This window comes from Halichoerus grypus, chromosome 2, assembly GCF_964656455.1.
Source record: "Halichoerus grypus chromosome 2, mHalGry1.hap1.1, whole genome shotgun sequence".
In the NCBI taxonomy this organism is placed as follows: domain Eukaryota; kingdom Metazoa; phylum Chordata; class Mammalia; order Carnivora; family Phocidae; genus Halichoerus; species Halichoerus grypus.
In genome coordinates this window covers 107197706-107216976 of record NC_135713.1, presented here as the reverse complement: position 1 = coordinate 107216976, position 19271 = coordinate 107197706, and the positions used below count along the sequence as shown (strand labels likewise).

Below are 19271 nucleotides of genomic sequence, written 5' to 3'. Positions count from 1 at the left end.
TATTGTAAGCAAGTGAAATCAGTAAAGGTCACTTAAAAGGCAAGTAACATTATAAACCTGATTAAGTGTGAGAGAAAAGGCCATGGTATAGATTAAATGCCTGGGGTGACACATCGAACTACAGGAGTTTACAGTGAGGAAAAACTCAGGCTCTGATGGGCAATGCTATCACTGTGTGTTATATAACTGAGACCCATAAGTACTGATTGTTTAAAGTCATATAAGCATAAGCAGTCCTTCAAAATCAAGTATAAATATAACAAGAAAGAAAAGCAATAGGAAAAAATTCAGAAATGTCCAAATATCATTGTTTCTGGGACAAAACTCTATTGACCAGTAGCTTTGGTTTGCCAACAAGAAAATGTGAGAACAAGAGAATTTTAGAAAGCAGTAATTGTGAAAAAACAAAAGTAGGCAAAATGAATTTCAGGTCTTCATTATATAGTTTATAGTTTTGAAAAAAAGAAATCCAGGCTATTAATTAATTAATTCATTCATTCATAATTCTGGGAAATGTCTTTCCATGCAGTGTATCTATAACAACTGTTAAATAGGCTCTCTCTTTCTCTCTTTATTAAGAGACCCCTACAAAACCCAACAGTCTCTGGATAATTTCTGTGCCACCATTTTCCTCCAGTTGCTTCACAAATGACTCTAAGCCATCTCAGGAAACTGTATAATGGGAGGTCTGAAATCACTTATGATTTAAGGGTACTTGCATGAACATTTATATATCTAACCAATACATATTTAACAAGATAATCCTTTAAGCCACGACAATATGAGAAAGTGACATTATAATACAACAGACAACAGATTTTTCCCACTGAACTAGAGTACTTTTTCCATTGACAAATTTCACCTCTTTCCAGAAATATACAAAGTTAACTGCAAAATAGTAATAGCACAGTGCTTGTTAAGCCACAGAACAAATCATCTTGTTTTCAAAATATTAACTTAAACTTAGTGTCAAGTGCATGAATGTACTAACCAAAAGAATTGTTACTTTTAAACAGTATATACAACAAAAATGTTGTAGGGAAGTCTTATCAGTAAAGCTGGTGGTGGCTACACAGGAGATCCATTAAAAATTTTTGCTAGTGATGTTAAATGACAACTTATCAAAAATTCACTTAATGTTCACCAGTGTTAGCTCTTTAGAATGGGCATTTAACTTTAGAATAAATATAGTGTCTTCTGAATATAATCAACAAGCAACAAAGCCAAAACCCTCAGTTTGAGGTTTTCAGAGTTGGCAGAAGGAATCTATAGTAGGGCATGGATCTCTGTCCATGGTCAAAATATCTCATGATATTTTTTCATCTATACTGGACTTCTTTGAAAATTACTATACTGTTTCATATTCTCCTTTCACTATAACAAAATGTATTAAATAAAACCTTTATAGTAGGTTTAAAAGCAGCTGAAAAACTTCCTGCTTTAGGCTCTAATTAGACTCTGTTATCTGGGATCTTTGGGCTCTCGAATATCAGAAGCTCCAATAACTTATCATAAAAATACAAGCTCTTGGTTTTGAAAAATATACAAAATGCACTTCACATGGAAATAGCTCTTGATTGTCAAAGAAAGTAAGATACCAGTCTCATTCATAGATTCATGTCGTGCTTGCATTTCAGTGATCTTTGTTTTTGCAGATTCCATTTTTCACAGTTTTGGGCAGCCTCTGGCCTTTGGTGTAAGCACGGTACCAAAAATGGAGAAAGAGCAGCAGAAAGATGCACCCATAACTCATAATGATGTACAGAAAGACTGGAAACTGGTACTTGCAATCTTCCATGAAAAAGAACTGGCCTATGTGGATGGTGACAATAGTGAACTGGGCCTAACAGATGAAAGAATGAAAAATATTATTCAGATATGAAGTCACAAAGGAGCAATCATTTAATGCATTCTTTGGCTGCTTATGCTTAAACACTCTGCAACCACATCTAGGCTACTGTTCGGTAGGGAATTTTATCTTTAAATCTAGCCTCCATGGGTGTGAGAGTGGGTGGGGCAGTGTCAAAATCCACTATTCAGTCCTGCCCAACGGTACAACTCCAGCGGCCCTTCATAAATGGCCCGGGAGCTGTGCAGGGCAGCAGGCCTTTCGTACCCAGAGAAAGAACCATCAGAGCAAGTTTTCTTGGCAAGTCTCTGTCTTGAGTCCTTGACTTGATGAAATACACATGGGATCACTATCTTATGGCCTCATTTTCTAGAAGAGTTTCAGTTTCAAATATTCTGTCTTGTTAGACAAGGTATTTCAATTTTGGGGAAATACAAACATTTTAATTAGAGCCCTAGCAATTCTGTAGGAGACAAAGCACGCCTGAGTCCTGGTATCTGCCACTTGTCACCCACAGTTATATCAGGGTAAAAATCTATCCTGCCAATGGCAGCAGAGAATCTGTAAGAAGTAAAACAGTATTGATGACCTTCCTTGTAATGCCCAAGGGCTCTTTGTTCCAGAACATTCTACACAGTCTTAAGAGGAACACTTCCCAGGCTAATGTCCAGATTTTTTGCATATCTTTCTTCTCCTGATTAAAAGGCAACATGTGCTCTGTGGGAATGTTAGACAAGTAAAATTCCATAAATAAAAATAAATAACAATTACCTATAATCTTCCAGTTATAACCATAGTTAAGCTTTTCACAGTTTCTTTTATGATCATCCTCAACTTTCCTTGCATCATCTTAAGAAACTTCTATGACATTCCTGTGCAGTAGCTACCCTTATTTCTCTCATTTTACAGACACAAAGATGACACCTTTGGAAGCCTCGGTGACACCTTCAATATCTGAAGCAGGCATGTTTGTGTATAACCAACATGTTCGAGATAATAAATACCTATTCTTTCTTCTATTTTAGTATTTTGCCACATCGTTAAAAAGTTTTTACAACATTTAAGAGTAGGCAAGTGGGAAAAAAAGCCCAATACAAAATTGTCAATGCAGTATAATGCAAATCATGCAACAGGTATACACATATATGTGGAATTATTCTTATTTTTCTTTCTCTTTGCTTAATTAGATGTTCTAATTTCTCGGCGATGAGCATATGTTACTTTACAATTAGAAAAAAATACTTAAAAAAGAAAGCAACTGTGAATCATTTTCTTGATTTCATAATATTGCAAAGTAGGAATTAAAATAATTTATTTCACTATTTCCTTACACTTGGTTATTTAGAGCATTGTCAATTCTATCAATATATATAATATACCATCCCCCTACCTCTTTCATCTGCATGTATGTTTACTATTTGGAGGAAAAACAGACTTAGAGGCAGGCATAGAGGAAGACTCGTAATGCCCTCAAAGTTACATTCCCTCCCTCAAAGTCATTTAGATCTAGAATATGGAATTTCTAACTTCTAATTTAATATTATGCCTGCTGCAGTTCAAATAAATTTCAGATTATCTTGATCATAAGTATATTTATTTTATAGAAAAGCATAAAATACTATAAAGATGGCCTAAAGATACACATTCTACTTTAACTGTCTGAGGCTCTTGGTTACCAAATAAACTTTGTTTTCAACACAGTTCTTGACAAGAGTTTAAATAACATGGAAAGGATAATGATGGGATGCAATATAGGGGCCACACACTCTATATTCCTATTGTTTTGTAACTTTTGTTCTTTAGTTAGTATTCTGATTCACAGGGAAGAGAAATGACTCCAGTTTAGTTTTATATCTGGTTTTAAAGAAAATTAATTACTCACAAGCTGTAACAACGTCAAATATTTTTTCCACCACAGATACTTCTGGAAGGCTGGTCCCATTGCAGATAGCCCATAGTAGGAATACATGACTACATGTACAGCTGTATTTAGAAAGGCATGGAATGTTCCCAAACCACCTGGAAAATAAAATTATTGTAAAATGGGGGTAACGTTCCTTAAAATGAGATTCATTTTTGTCTGAACTGAGATTTTAGAATAACTATTTCTTTAATTTTAGTAGAAAGAAAAACACATACAACATCAATTTGTTAAAGAGCTACCAAATTAGAGGGAGCTGGATAACATATTCATTCAGTAAAATGTAAGATGCACATCTTCAAAAATAAATTAGAATGCCTTTATTTATTATTATATCTTAACCTTAAGATGGTCTTTTGATTTGGATTCACTTTAACAAACTAAGTTGAGTTATTTTTTTAAATGGTATATGCTTAATAATAGTAATCAAATTCATTTTTTTTAGTGAGGGTTCACATATATAAAGTACACAAATGCAATCTTAAGTGATGATTGTGTACATAGGTGTACACCCACATAACCATCCACCAAGGTCAAGATATAGAACATTTCCAACACCACGTACAGTTCCTTTGTTCCCCTTCCAAGAATATACCCCTCTCAATGTAACCTTTATGCTGACTTCTATCATCAACTATTAGCTTTGCCTGATATTAAGCTTCATATAAATAGAATTATACAGGATCATCTTTTGGACCTAATTTCTTTCAATCAACATAATTTTTTAAAGATTTGTCCATGTTGCTGTGCATATTAGTAGTTTGCTTTCTTAATGCTGTGTAGTATTATAGTATTGCACTGTATGAATGCATCACAATCCATTCTCTTGTGCTATAAAACTTTGGCAGTAAAACCACTGGCTTTCATTAGTAGGCTATGCTAAGTTTGCTTTAATTATTTAAAAACAATTATTGTTCTTCCAAAATAAACTTTTATTAATTGTTAAGCCATCTTTGTTTACTGCCTCCACTTGATTATTATCAATTGTGTCTTCCTATCTTGATTTTCCTCTTCTAACCACTACATCTCCTACTGATCACATTCAGTTTAGAGTAGAAGCAAAGAACCCTGGGGGAACAGAAGCAAAGGTCATTTCAATTATCTTTAGCTGGACCTGTAGTACAGTGGAAGGGGTAACAAGGTGACTAGCTGATAGCAGGAGAAAAAAACCAAAACACTCTTCCTTAGCATTTTTCCTAAGAGGCATAATCTAGAAGAAGCTGCATTCTTTATGTATAGCCTGATTCAGCTTAGTGATATTGATCTGGGATTTAAATTTTTCTCCAAAATATTCTACTTTGTTTATTCCAGTATTCTTTTTTTTTTTTTTTTAAAGATTTTATCCATTTATTCATTAGAGACAGAGAGAGAGAGGCAGAGGGAGAAGCAGGCTCCCAAGGAGCAGGGAGCCCGATGCGGGACTCGATCCCAGGACCCTGAGATCATGACCTGAGCCGAAGGCAGATGCTTAACCATCTGAGCCACCCAGGCGCCCATTCCAGTATTCTTTAATTCCAGAAATAAAGTGAAACCTCAAAATGTGGAATTACGTTAGAAAAGGGACCAAATTCATAAACACTATGTATTACAGAAAGTTTAAAGCAAAATAAAAATTGTCGCATAGTAGAAACTAATTACATTTTAATAATCATTCATAATTGCAGAAATTCCAGATACTTCTAGATACTACCACCGCTAAAGTACTCCTTTAAAATAACGTGTTTTAAATAATTATTTTTGAGTAATTTAAATATTCCCCCAGTGCCTCATTTATGCATTTTCTAAGTAGAATAAATAAAATTGCAGCCAATTCTTTAATTATCATAAATTTCAAGTCAGAAGAAACTGAATTAATGAAGCTTATTAACAACCTCCCACCTTTTATTATTTACATTTGGATTAGTCTTTTTTCCCAAAAGAAACTTGAATAAATAAATTATAGTGGTGTGAAAACAGCTTTTCTAGGGTGATTTAAAAATATACTAGTTGTCTATTTCTGATAGTTTAGGAGTCAAGCTGCTTAACAGGGGCATAAGCCAAATACCTCTCATGTCCATTTATGTCTTGTGATTATATAAACACACAGGAAACAAACTACATCAGAGCCTTTCTCACTAAGATACCTGTCCCACTTTTTGGTAGAAGACTATTTTCCATCCAGAATCTTTCATTATTTAAATGTCCTAAAATGACGATTTTAAGGACAGGAATTTAACAAAGCACTAGTGTAGCTAACAGGGTTTAGTAAGGATTACTAATCAAAATCAGCTATCAAATAAAATTAACTTGCTGATTTTGTCTAGTTATTATTTTCTCAGATATGTTAATAACTTTGTTCATAGAACATTTTAATTAGTAATGCTTTTCACATCTTCTTTGGAAGGCTTTCCTGATAAAGTATTTTCTAAGCTTGCTTTCTTCTTTACAACAATAGTTTTGCAAAGCTAACATCTCAGAATAAATTGCAATTAGTACCATCTCATTTTATTCCTTTTTAGAAAAATAAAGGAATCACCTGGGTAATTACCACAATTCTCCATATCTCTGGAAGGGAGTATGTGCATAATGAATATAAAAACCTGCCAGAGAAACATTTGCATCATATTCCAAAGAAAAATTGGAATGCTTTTTTATGCCAGAGAATTGTGCATCAGGCGAACAGGAAATTAAATACTAGATAGAGATTAGCTGTGCTCAAATTTTTGAAAGAACAGTGTAAACTGGACAGTTTCATTACAGGAATGAAAGCTAATGCCAAACCACATTTCTGGAAATATCTCAACTCTTATTGCTGTACTTGTCACTAAATAAATATTAGGTGTACAAGTATTTACTAGATCCCACGTGCAAGACTTAACAGAAATGCCAACTCATGGAATATATGACAGAAGAAAGTATTTACATTTTGTTAAGCAGAAGGGGGATTAAGCTGTGGACAATGAACCTGCTACAAAGTGTTTGATGTCCATAAACAGGGTAACATTAAAAACCAAGGAGTTTCATGTTTAAATTTTCATTATTGAAAGCAATGCTTGTTTGAAAATGGAAGTCAGACTATCAATGGGCTCAAAGATAGACATTAGAAAAGTGCTCAACTCTATTCTTCAAATAAAGTTCATTTTTCCCATTATAGAACTTACAGCTATTCAATATAGAAAAATTAGAAAATACAGAGAAGGATAAAGATGGAGAGAGAAAGCACTTTTTGTGTTAGTCCCTCTAAGTCACTGTATTTGGGGGTAAGGCCTCCCAATCTTTTTCCTATTTATATTTATTTTTCAGTGTTGTGATGTAATACTCTGGTCTCAGAGAAGAAATCTGAATAAATAAATTATAAGAGTGTGAAAGAACTTTTTCTAGCATACTTTAAAATAGAATAGACACCTATTTCTGATAATTTTGGAGTCAAACTGCTTAAAAGAGAAGACGAACTAAATGTCTATCGGTATCATTTGCATTTCACAATTATATATACACAAGAATTCATAACCATTTTATTAATGGATGGTTAGGTATTTTCCCATTTTTGGCGAACACAAATAAGATGTCAATGAATATCACTATACAGAGAACTGATGTGCATGTGAGAGAAAACATAAACATATAAAGAGAAGTAAAATAATGGAGATTAAATAATATGGCTATCCTTGATTTGTAAAATGGACACAGATGAGACTATCTTATCATAACGTGAGTTACATTTTTACATTAACATACATTATCAGAAAAACCAGCGACATTTACTTTTTAAAAGTCCAACATACAAATGCCAATTTGAGAAAAGGAAACACCTCATATACTGGAAAATCTGATGCCCACAGGCCATGGTAGGGACAGTTCTTCTGGCTCCTCTAGGTTCTGGTATCTCTTTCATGCCAATGGCTTATTCATGCCCTCTCATGCTCTGAGACATGAGGATTTTTCCCCAGGCTTAGAGACTCTAAAACTCAAACAAGTGTTTCTCAATTGTGGTTTCTCTTTTTTGTCCTACAAAGTCAGAATGCCTAATATAAATAAGCTCTTCACAGAAATTTTAAAGCTTTGTCTAACATGGGCTGCAGATCTACTCAAAGACTTCTCAAATTTAGGAAACTCATATTAATTAATCTCCCAACCAATGTCTGCTAATAAGTATATGTCCTTGGGGACATCATTTATTTAACACTTCATGATAGGGTAAAATTACTTACCCTGTTTTTTCTGATTCTAGATGTTCAGAGGCATAAAGCCAAATCAAAGGAACAAAAGAGGCTGTTTGCCAAGCTTTTGCTTTAAACCAGTTTCAACTTCAAAAAATATCAAAACAATACCCTTCAACCACAATTTGACACATCTTTAAAGAGTTGGTAAGGGATGAGGTGCGTATCAGTTATTGGAATTTTGAATGCAAAGAAGACTGGAACTTGAGAAACATTCTAACTTTCTGGAAACCTATAAGGAATAGATATCTAACTATATTTCTATTAAACTAAGGCTTCTACCATTTTATTTGTTTACTGTTTATTTATTTAATGATATTTAATAGAACTATATGGGAAAAGAGTAAAATCCAAACAAACTAACTAAAGGATATGGGTAGAAGACTACCCAAAAGTCATGTGTCTCTAAAGAATGAAGGGATCTAGGTTAAAGTCTTACATTTATGTTTCAGGTAATAATGAAAGTCAGAAGTTTGATCAAAGTCATCTTTTGATGTTTTGAGTTTCTTCTAAATCACATTTAAGGACAGAATTTGTGTTTACAACATACAGAAATGTAATAGTTTATAACACATGAGCCCAACTCTCCCTTGGCTACCTGCGGCAAATTTGACTCCAAACCACCAGGTCCATGGCATGATGGTATGATGGAAGACATGCAGGAAAGTCACTTGGCTACTTTTCTTACGCAGAACAAAAAAGATCTGAAATAATTTTAAAAAAATCAAGTTCATAGAAAATCATGCAATGATTGAGCTACTGATTTATCTACAAAAATACTGGCAAAGTACAAACTATTTCACATCATAATTTGCATTAAAAGGGCTGCCTTAGAGAATGCTCATAGAAGCAGCTGATTCTCCAAGGGGCAGCTGAAAAGCTAATTAGTATGAAGGAACTTAAGTATGATGACTAGTCATGGGAGAATCAATAAAAAGGTGTTAAAGAAAATGTATGCAGATTTGAAAATCAAAAATGGAAAGTGAAGAACATAGCCAAATACTATTGAAACAAACGTTACTGGCAGGAAAACATCCATGTGGATTTTGAAGTATATGGGAAAGCACAGAGTCTCAATTCTTAGGACAGAAATCATTCTATATTGCTCTCTAAGACATCCTACTAATTTAGATAAGGGATAAAGCAAACTGAAAAGAGGACTTGCAACAAAGCAAAAGTTAGCATATTATTAGTAAAGAAAGATGAAAAGGGAAAAACTCGAGGAGATTTGGAGAAATAGGATGGGAGAAAAGAAGTGGCCTAGGAACAAAGGCATCATCCAGACTGAATGTATCTGTGGTTTGCAGAAACCCTACAGACAAACAAAGAGGAGAACAGGAAGGCTTTTGCAGGGGGAAATTTTTTTCAAAAAAATTTCAAAAGCAGAATTAAGTGTTCAAAAAATATTCAAAATTCAGAATACCAGTGATGAGTCAGACTTCTAAATATAGGACTAAGCACAGCAACACAAACAAAAGTATCCATAATGGCATTTGAGAAATGTGGTTTAGGGAAGGACATAGAGGTAGCAACAGTTTCCTTATGGAACCTGGAAATGAGAACATGCAAAGCAGAAACAATGAAGCTAAAATGCATTTGCTTATGCACATGGAAGATGGCAGCACCATGTAATGAAAAAGCCCCAAACCAACTCTCTGGGGTCCCTGTCCCAAGCAGTAGTGGCATTCCTCTGGGTGAGTTACTTACCTTCCTGGCTTCGATTTATTTTCAGATTGAGAACTCTGGCCCAGATCAGTGGTTCACAACCCTGGCTGCATATTACAGTGTCCAAGAAGCTTTATAAAAGTAGCCATGCCTAGGCTCTAACTGTAGACCACCTGGCACCAAATCTCTGGAGGTGGGGCCCAGGTTTTAGGGGTTTTTCTAATGCAGTTAATGCTCCTGTACCATGATGGCTGAGAACCAGTGAACTACAGCAGGGGTCTCCAAGTGTGGACCCTGGACCAACAGCAATAACATCACCTGAGAACTTAAAAGAAATGCAACTTCTTGAGCCCAACAGACTGAATCAGAAACTCTAGGGGTGTGGTCCAGGTGTCTGTGTGTTTAACAAGCCCTCTAGGTGATTCTAAGGCAAGCCCAAGTTTGAGAACCACTGTATTCTATGCTCACTAAAGCCCATTCCAATTCTAACAGTATGTGATTATTCAGCTGAGAAGGTGAAGCATGTTGAGATTTGCTGCAAGAAATATGTAGTCTGTCACTGACCTCTACCTCTGAAACTAGTAATACATTATATATTAATTCATTGAATTTAAATAAAAAATAATAATTAAGCAGAAAGAAAAGAAATATCTATTCTGTAATATGTAATGGTAATATGTATCCTGAAGAGAGAAGAAACTTGTCTGTCTTAGACCCAGAACTGGTTCCAGATATCTGAGACCTACATGCCCCAAATATATGATAAATATCCAGCTTTCCTAGGCTACTGTGAAAACAGAAGTACACGCCTTTCTCCTCTCATCAAGGACCCTAATCCATGACACTGGCTTCTCCCAGAGCCCATCACCCAAATCCAGAGTTGATCCTCAACAGGATCTTAAGTTGGAACAGAAAAGGTCTAATAAGCATAAACTTGAGAAAGGCAGCTGGAGTTAGTTTTGATATTACCTAAATTATTAATATCCCAGGGATAACATCCTAATGTAAGTTTATGAATTTTGAAGCACTTATCCTCTTAAAGGAATATGGATGACACAGTGCTTTGGTTTATACCAAAAGAACCCAAAGTAAATGTTCTCTGCTCTTTGCTTCGTGAACTTGATTTCCCAAACACCTATCATCCATCTCCATAAAGATGCAGTTTTGCAGCGACAGTTACATGCTTATCTTAGTCAGGTGGTAGATATATAAGAAAACCTTTTGGCATTGGCAAAAGACTGAAAAAAAATGCTTATCCTATCTATGCTCTAAAACTACTGATAATAAAAGGTAAAAGATAATAGGAGGTCTGCCTGAAGTGGAGAGATAACCAGAGTTATCAGACAACTGAACTCTAGCAGTTTATTGCTCCTAGTGATACATCAAACATTCACCAAATGTGGTGACCACATACTCACAGTATCTAATAGCTCAATAAATTTGGAGAAGTAATAAAGCCAGCAGGTGCGTGCCATCTGCAGAAACACACATAGATACAAATTTATTTTATTTTTTTATATGGAGGAAAATTTCATTTTTTTAATTTCGGCAAAATATACATAACCCAATTTACCATTGTAACCATTTCTACGTGTTTGGTTTGGTGGCATTTAGTACATCGACACTGTTGTGCCACTATCTCCATCCATCTGTAGAACTCTTTTCATCTTGCAGAAGTGAGACTCTGTGTCCATTAAACAATAACTCTTCATCTCCCTTCCCCACCAGCCCCTGACAACTACCATTTTACTTTCTGTCCCTGAATCTGTCTACTCCAGGTACCTCATATAATAGAATCATACAATATTTGTCTTTTTGTGCCCAGATGATTTCACTTAGCATAAAGTCCTCAAGGCTCATCCATGCTACAGCACATGTCAGAATTTCCTTCCTTGCTAAGGCTTGGTAATATTCCATTGTATGGATATACCACATTTTCTTTATCCATTCATCTGTCCATGGACATTTGGGTTCCTCTACTTTTTGGCTATTATGAATAATGCTGCTGTGAATACGGGTATACAAATATCTCTTTGAGTCCCTGTTTTCAGTTACTTCTAGGTATATACCCAGAAATGGAATTGCCAGATCATATGGTAATTCTATTTTTAATTTTTTGACGAACCAGATATGAATTTATTTTTAAATCCAGGAAGTTAAATAAAAGCACCAATTTTCATTTAACAGAAAACTATGCCCCTGACTTTGATTCTTTCTGATAATTTTTAGCTTTTTTTCCCTCAGGCCATGTAATTTGATAATTGTGTCATTTACTTCTTCTGAGTTCACATTAAGTGTTAAAAAAAAAAAAACACAGTCTAAAAGTTTTAACACTTGAGTTACAAGTTTTTCCAAAGAAAAACTCACCCTCAATGCTGAAGGTGACCGTGAGTAGTCAACAATTTCGCATCGAAATGAATAACCTGTACCCCAGCCAGACATCACAAACTGTAAAAGAGCACATGTATATTAAAGAAGGAAGAATTTGCTCAACAGCTACAACAATGGTACATTTGATTGTGTCTCTTTACCACAATCTCAGCTGACTCAGCATGCAGTGCAGAGGAAAAGGCAGGCTAGAACAATTATAACTGGGAACTCGGCTTGATAAAACAACAGGAATTTTCAAAATCATACAGCTATATATTACTTGTATCAAATGTGTTCTGACTCAAATATCCATGGAGAAGAAAACGCTGGGAGTGTTTTGCATAGATAGCAAATACTGGTAGGTATATGCCAGTATATGTACATATATGTATATCTATATATGCCCATGAATAACAGAGTCTGAAAACAGTCTTTTCTGATAATTTCTAATCTTCTCCATCAGCCAATAAATAAATGGGCAAACCAAAATTCCTTACTGTACTATTAGTGGCTGCCACACTGGGTTTTCCTGTCCTTAGCTAGTATGTGTAAAGTGAAGTGGTAGTCTATGGCTCTTAAAATCAAGATTGATCAAACACAAGACTCAGAGACTAGTTCAGTTTGGATTCACGTGACAAGTAAGAGACAAAAATGTTAACAAGAAGAGTGCAATCTGGCATGCCTTAATTCCAGCACACCCACAAAGTGACCTTAGACTAGTGGTGACAAGAAAGAGGCTATTGTTGTTATCTGAACCTTAGCTCAAAGATTATATTGACATTCTTTTAGTATGATGGTGGGAAGTTCTTTTAAAACAGTATCTGATTCAAATAAAAACTCCAAAAAAATTAAAAGAAATAAAACAGTATCTGAAAATGAAAAGCTAAGGGCTCTAATTTTAATTTAATGTATATATTAAATGGTTAGCTTAACTGAGTGTTCTGACAATATGATCAGCTCTTCTTTGACATCCTGTTTTCACAAATGCCAACATCTTCCCTGGAATGTCTTCTTTCCCGGTATAATGGTTACATCATTTTCTGCCATTAGTGCACATTTTAAATTTCTATTTTTAATTACTATTAAAGCTAAAATGAAAACTTTACCATAAATTAATTTTTAAAAGCCAAAATTTATGAGATTTATCAGAATGATATTTTGATGGTGAAAAACAAAAAGAAACAAAAGAGAAAGAACAACTGTTTAGACTGTGGTATTCAAAAATCACACCATCCTTTCCTGACACTAGCTCCTAGCTTGATTCACAAGATATTTAATCCCACTGTTAACTTGATAAATGATGAAATCTTGAAGAAGATTATCTTAAGATTCAGGAAAGTATAAGACATATTTTATGGGTAAGAAAAATGACTTACAAAAACAAGTCAACAAATATTTCTCAAAGGAACAAGGGAATGTGGTAGAAAAACAGCTAATTCTACAAAATCCTCATCTGTCAGTGAGCGTCATTATTCTCTTCCATTCAGACCTCTACTGACTGCTGCAAGTAAAACCGAAGGTCCACTTACTTAACTGGGATGATTGGTTCTCCACTTTACCCTACCCCAAATGAGGACTGAGCTGAACAGGAGAAGCTCTGTGACATGGCCTTCTGTGAGATCTTCACAAGTCTCTCTTTATTGATGTCTGACTGGTGCCAATTAACTAGCACATTCAAAACCATTGCTTTACAATAAGGCCCGTGGGTTCCTTTAGTCTATGTACTTCCCTTTCATCTTGTTCATATTTTCCCTAACACCCATAAGTGGAGGTGTTTCCTCTGTATATCTAATGCAATTGTGCTCTACCAATAAACCATGTGATGTGTTCAGTGTCCTGGAGATGACATGCTGACCAGCTGCCAAAACTCTTTGTTTAAAGAGATAGTGGAGGGGCGCCTGGGTGGCTCAGTCGTTAAGCGTCTGCCTTAGGCTCAGGTCATGATCCCAGGGTCCTGGGATCGAGCCCCTCATTGGGCTCCCTGCTCCACGGGAAGCCTGCTTCTCCCTCTCCCACTTCCCCGTTTGTGTTCCCTCTCTGCTGTGTCTCTCTCTGTCAAATAAATAAAAACTTAAAAAAAAAAAAAAGAGTGGAAATTAGTGCTTTCCTGATATTAAGTTTAAGAACATTCTAATAGTCTATGAAGCTTTTGACATTTCTATATTTCAGGCTATCAAGAAGAACAGCAATAATTTATGTTTGGCAGGTAATCAACCCCAACACTGGCATATAAGTAACTCTAGTATGAGTGATTAATAAGAGACAGAAACTGCCAAATTCAGATATTTTCACAACTTCTTTTACATTGTATTTGCTAAAATAGGAACCCAAATTTACCGGCTATAATTAAATTCCCCCGAGAAACATATTTAGGGACATTACACTGAACGACATAATCAGACACGGAGCATAAAGGGATGTGAGAAACAATTTGGTTTAATCCTGATTCTATAAAATGGGAGAACTAAGGCCCAGAGAGGTTAAGTAACTTGCTCAAAAATCAGGCAGCTGGTTAGTAGCATAACTGATACTAATTAGCCCCTAGTCTCCTGGCTTCTAGGTCTACGCTTAACATGGTCCTATGGGCTATTTCCTCTCTGTCATAACTTGGTAAGAGCATGTATTTTTTTTTTTTTTTTTGGCTCCCCACCTCTGTTACTCCTTCCCTTTCAGTTACTCATGATCCAGAAGGGATAGTATGATAGCTTGTAGTTAATTTTGGTAATAAAAGAAGAAATAGAAGGTAGCAAGGTAAGTCCAGACTTGAGGGGGGGCCGGTGAGACATGAGGTTACAGCAGAATAAGGTGACTCAATCAGGTGGATCTGAGCAGGAATCAAGTTGGAGGGATGCATGTGGAGAGGTCACAGTGTCAAGAGGGGCCAGAGGGGTCATGGTGGGCCCTCGAGAGTTCCAGTTATGAGGAAGGAAGCACAAGCTATACTGCAAAGAAGTAAATAAGGAGTAGAAGATGAGGAAGCCAGCCGATATTGGAAAAGAAGCAAGGAATCCCAGAAAAGCAGGTAAGTGAGGCTAGGTGAAGATTGTTAACAGCACAGTGGGTGAGAGAGAATCTACGAGTCTACTCTTGGGCCCTGGAAGATCCCTATCTCCCTTACCGACAAGGGACAGGCTCCCTCACCTACTGCTTTCTATGAGTTTAAATTCTCTGTCCCCTCAAGGCCTAGCTAAACCAAACCTAAACAGTCTACCATCTTACAGCTCATCCAAGGTTCCTACCATGATGATAATAACTCATTACAGAGTCAAGATGAGCTCCCAATGTCAGACAGACCTGGATTCAAATATCAGTCCTCCCATAACCAGCTATGTTACTTTGAGTAAGTTACTTAATTTCTCCATGTATGAGTTGCCTTAAAACTAACACGGATTCATTCAATCATCTATTAAGATTAACTGTGTGCAAGTTCCTGGACTTAATGTTAATTTTTCTCACTACTTGTGAGGTAGACTATACTGAGATCCTCTAAATAGTTCAATATCAGGTCCATATATAACAATTTTTTGGCAAGAATTTTAGCTAAATTTCTAAAATTCCTTAAATCTCAGTGTTACCATTATAATCATAACAAGAAACATAATGACAGAAAAACAGGAAGATTCAGGCAAAATTCTCCCATTAGGAATACTGAAGACACTTGCCTCATAACACATATACACAGAAAAGAGAACTATGGAAAAATTGTATGTTATCATCGCTTTCTTGAGTTCAAAGGGCTTTCGATTCTCCATGAGCTTTGGTCCTAGAGAAGTGACAAAATAGACATAGAGTCCCAGGATGATCGTTTGTGGCAGAGGTGAGGACATGAGGAACCAGTCTTCAACTCTTGGATCTAAAAACAAAAAGTAAGTGCACATCCATTTAGCCAAGAAATAACTGACAGCAACCAGCATTTCTTTAAGCAAGCACCTAGATCCTAATGTTGACAGCAGACTATTCAGTCAATGATCTACTATCTTTGGGAAGGATAAAGGGAAATCACCATGGACAGTGATGGGGCTAGGAAGAGTGGGGCTCTTATCACCACAGGCCTCAAAGGACACAGGGACGTAGTGGTTACTAGAACCCAGGAGTCAAATGGAGAAGCCCTCCTGGAGAGGAACTGTGACCTTCTGTGGAGGGACTGGGCCAGCACAAGGCAATTCTGGAAGTAAATGGCTGGGTAATCAATATCTCAGTACCACCCCCCACTCTCTCTCCAATCTCCTATGACTCTCCATTGGCTGAGCCCAATCAGAAACCAGAGGGTAGGGGAGCAAGCCCACAGTTACAGTCTATACTGGTCATTCCCCAGGGTCCGGCACAGGGTGCAGAATGGATCTGGGGAACAGAAGACACCCAGCAAAGTTCCACCACGCATCTATAACCACTAGTAACATTTTAGAGTTTCTCTATCCAGATATTCTTTTATATAAAAAATATGTCTGTGTTTGCTTCCCCCAAGGAAACTAGGACATTTCCATATCTACTGTATCACAGAATCATAGAACTGAAAGGGACCATAGCATCATCTACCTAAATTATGGGTTCTAGGTGTCCAAAATAGGCTAACCAATGTGAGCACAACAAAACAACAACAACAAAAGCTGTATTAGCCTCACAACCATGTAAAAAGAAATTCACTGGTCACTGCTCATTCCAATTATATCAATTAAAAATTGCAACTCAAGATAAAATGTGACTTGGAAATGAAAAGTACAGCATAGGGTATATAGTCAATAATGCTGTAATAATACTGTATGGTGACACTTATCATGGTGAGTGTTGAGTAATGTATAGAATTGCTAAAACAATATCTTGTACCCCTAAAGCTAATATAACACTGTATGTTAATTATTCTTCAATAATGAATTCTTTAAAAAAGTATTTGAGAAAAAAATATATATGCCAAATAAACAGGGGACTTGCAAATATAATAGGTATTCCTGAACAGAAGTAAAATAGAAGAGAAAAACAGAAAAATATTCAAATAGATCATAAAATTTTTTTCTGAAAAATGAAAATCAAAACTAAATCTTTATATCAAAGTACTTATCATGTATCAGGAAGTAAATACTAATGAATAAGCAAATCTAGCTGTATGTAGGTAAAATTCTTGTATTGCAAAGATAAACAAAAATTCTATAAGCATGATGAAAGAAGCAACAAATCTCAAAATGGAAAAATGTCAGACTTATCCCAGAAGACTCTTAAGACCACTTGACCACAAAAAAAGGATCCATGTGTATAGAGACTTATAGAAAAACTGATGTAATCTAAGTATTCTTAATATACTTAGAATGTTGTTCAAGTAGAAAAGGAAAAAAGATAAAGTCGAAATTGTTATTATTATTTCTGACATGGGCTATTATTAAGGATAAATCATTCGAATAATTATTTTAATGCCTCAAATATTAAAAAATGATGAAACTAGCAGTTAAAAATACTCTTATGAGATACTTGGAAAATATGAACACTGGTTAAATTCTTGATGATGATGTTTTATTATGGTGTGATTATAATACTATGGCTATGTTTTAATGTCTGAAAATATTTTTTAAAGATTTATTTATTTGAGAGAGACAGAGAGAGAGAGTGAGCGAGCGCGAGCGGGGAGAGGCAGAGGGAGAGAGAATCTGAAGCAGACTTCGTGCTGAGCGTGTGGAGCCCCACACGGGGCTCGATCTCATGAGCCTGACATAACGACCTGAGCTGAAACCAAGAGTCGGATGCTCAACCGACTGTGCCACCCCTGAAAATATTATTAAAATAAAGAATGACACAATAAAAAACAAGATATGATTAATTCTATAATCTTAAGTAGTTCAGGTGTAATTTTACTAAATTGTCTCCTGAAACCAGAGCATTACAAAGGAAGACAAGTATGAACAGGTTTCTAAGTATATCTGACTGAAAACTGAGTCTTGACTAACCTTATGTTGCTAAACACCATCACTTCCGTCGATTGGAAAAGAGGGGTGGGAAGAATACAGCCCTTGCTCATTTAAACTGCTAATGATGTAGCCAATTACCAAAACACTTTGAATACCCCCTCAAGTCTGACTTCCTACCCAGCGCAAAAATTTCTTCAACAGACTTCAGGTTGAGGACTCACTTGGCCTCAATTTTATTGCTGCAGAGCTCATATCTGATACTCGGGTATACTAAGGCATGGCTTTAGCTATGAAAAATGATGTATTCTATATACAGATCAGTTTCCATCAAAATACGAAGAGATGTCCTATCCTTTTTTTTAATTTTAATGTAATTTATTTAATTTTTTAAATTTTATTATGTTATGTTAATCACCATACATTACATCATTAGTTTTTGATGTAGTGTTCCATGATTCATTGCTTGCGTCTAACACCCAGTGTTCCATTCAATACCTGCCCTCTTTAATAGCCATCACTAGGCTAACCCATCCCCCCACTCCCCTCCCCTCTAGAACCCTCAGTTTGCTTCTCAGAGTCCATAGTCTCTCATGGTTCGTCTCCCCCTCCAATTTCCTCCCCTTCATTTTTCCCTTCCTACTTTTTTTTTTTTAACATATAAGGTATTATTTGTTGCAGATCTTGAAAAAATAAATAAAAAAGCCAAAAGTCAGCTCTAAAACAGACCCCAAGATATTTAGGAATTTAATATATGATAAATGAAGACCCATAAACAAGCAAGGAAAGGAGAGATTATTCAACAAATGTTGATAGGAAAAATGAATATTTGGAAGAAAAATGAGCATGTTCCTTACCTCATATCCTATACAAGCTTGGCCCAATCTATACAGTGGAAGCAAGACATTTAAAATCTGTCCACAGAAAAAGTAGGGTGAGGCTAATGAGAATGCTAAACAAGCAAACTGTTTTTCTGCAGGATTTTCATGCTTTGTGTTCATTGTGAATTGCCAAGATGAGAATGGTGGTATGCAACATTCCTCAAACTTATTTGGCCATTCCTCAAACTGATATTGTGTAGAATACACTGTGGAACAGAGTTTGGGAAAGAGCTCTCTGCTGAAACAAATCTTTAAGTTAAGCCATTAAAAATTAGGCAGTGATAGGGGATTCAGAGTATACTTATTATGAGCACCGAGTAATGTATAGAATTGTTGAGTCACTATATTGTACACCTGACGCTAATATAACACTATATGTTAATTATACTGGAATTAACATTTAAAAATCAGGTAGTGATGAAGATAAATAGGATCTGATCATTTTGAGATACAGTAAGGAGGCAGAGAACATAAAATTTTGTAAATGCTTAAACA

At 35.7% G+C, this 19271-nt stretch overlaps 1 protein-coding gene across 5 annotated transcripts in view; it reads right to left on the bottom strand.

The window, feature by feature from the left end:
- Positions 1-424: 424 nt before the first annotated feature.
- The window catches only part of ELOVL7 (ELOVL fatty acid elongase 7), a 73902-nt gene continuing 55055 nt past the window's right edge, over positions 425-19271 (bottom strand). For 3 of the 5 annotated variants that reach the window (XM_078067288.1, XM_036101088.2, XM_078067289.1), the window contains 6 exons: positions 15667-15857; positions 12002-12082; positions 11053-11109; positions 8568-8673; positions 3732-3868; positions 425-1843 (listed from right to left, as the gene is read on the bottom strand). In XM_078067288.1, coding sequence (XP_077923414.1) covers positions 1634-1843; positions 3732-3868; positions 8568-8673; positions 11053-11109; positions 12002-12082; positions 15667-15857 — 782 coding nt within the window. In that variant the 3' untranslated portion in view covers positions 425-1633. The remainder of the gene's footprint in view (positions 1844-3731; positions 3869-8567; positions 8674-11052; positions 11110-12001; positions 12083-15666; positions 15858-19271) is intronic. The other 2 variants (XM_036101087.2, XM_078067290.1) reach the window with 1 other exon arrangement.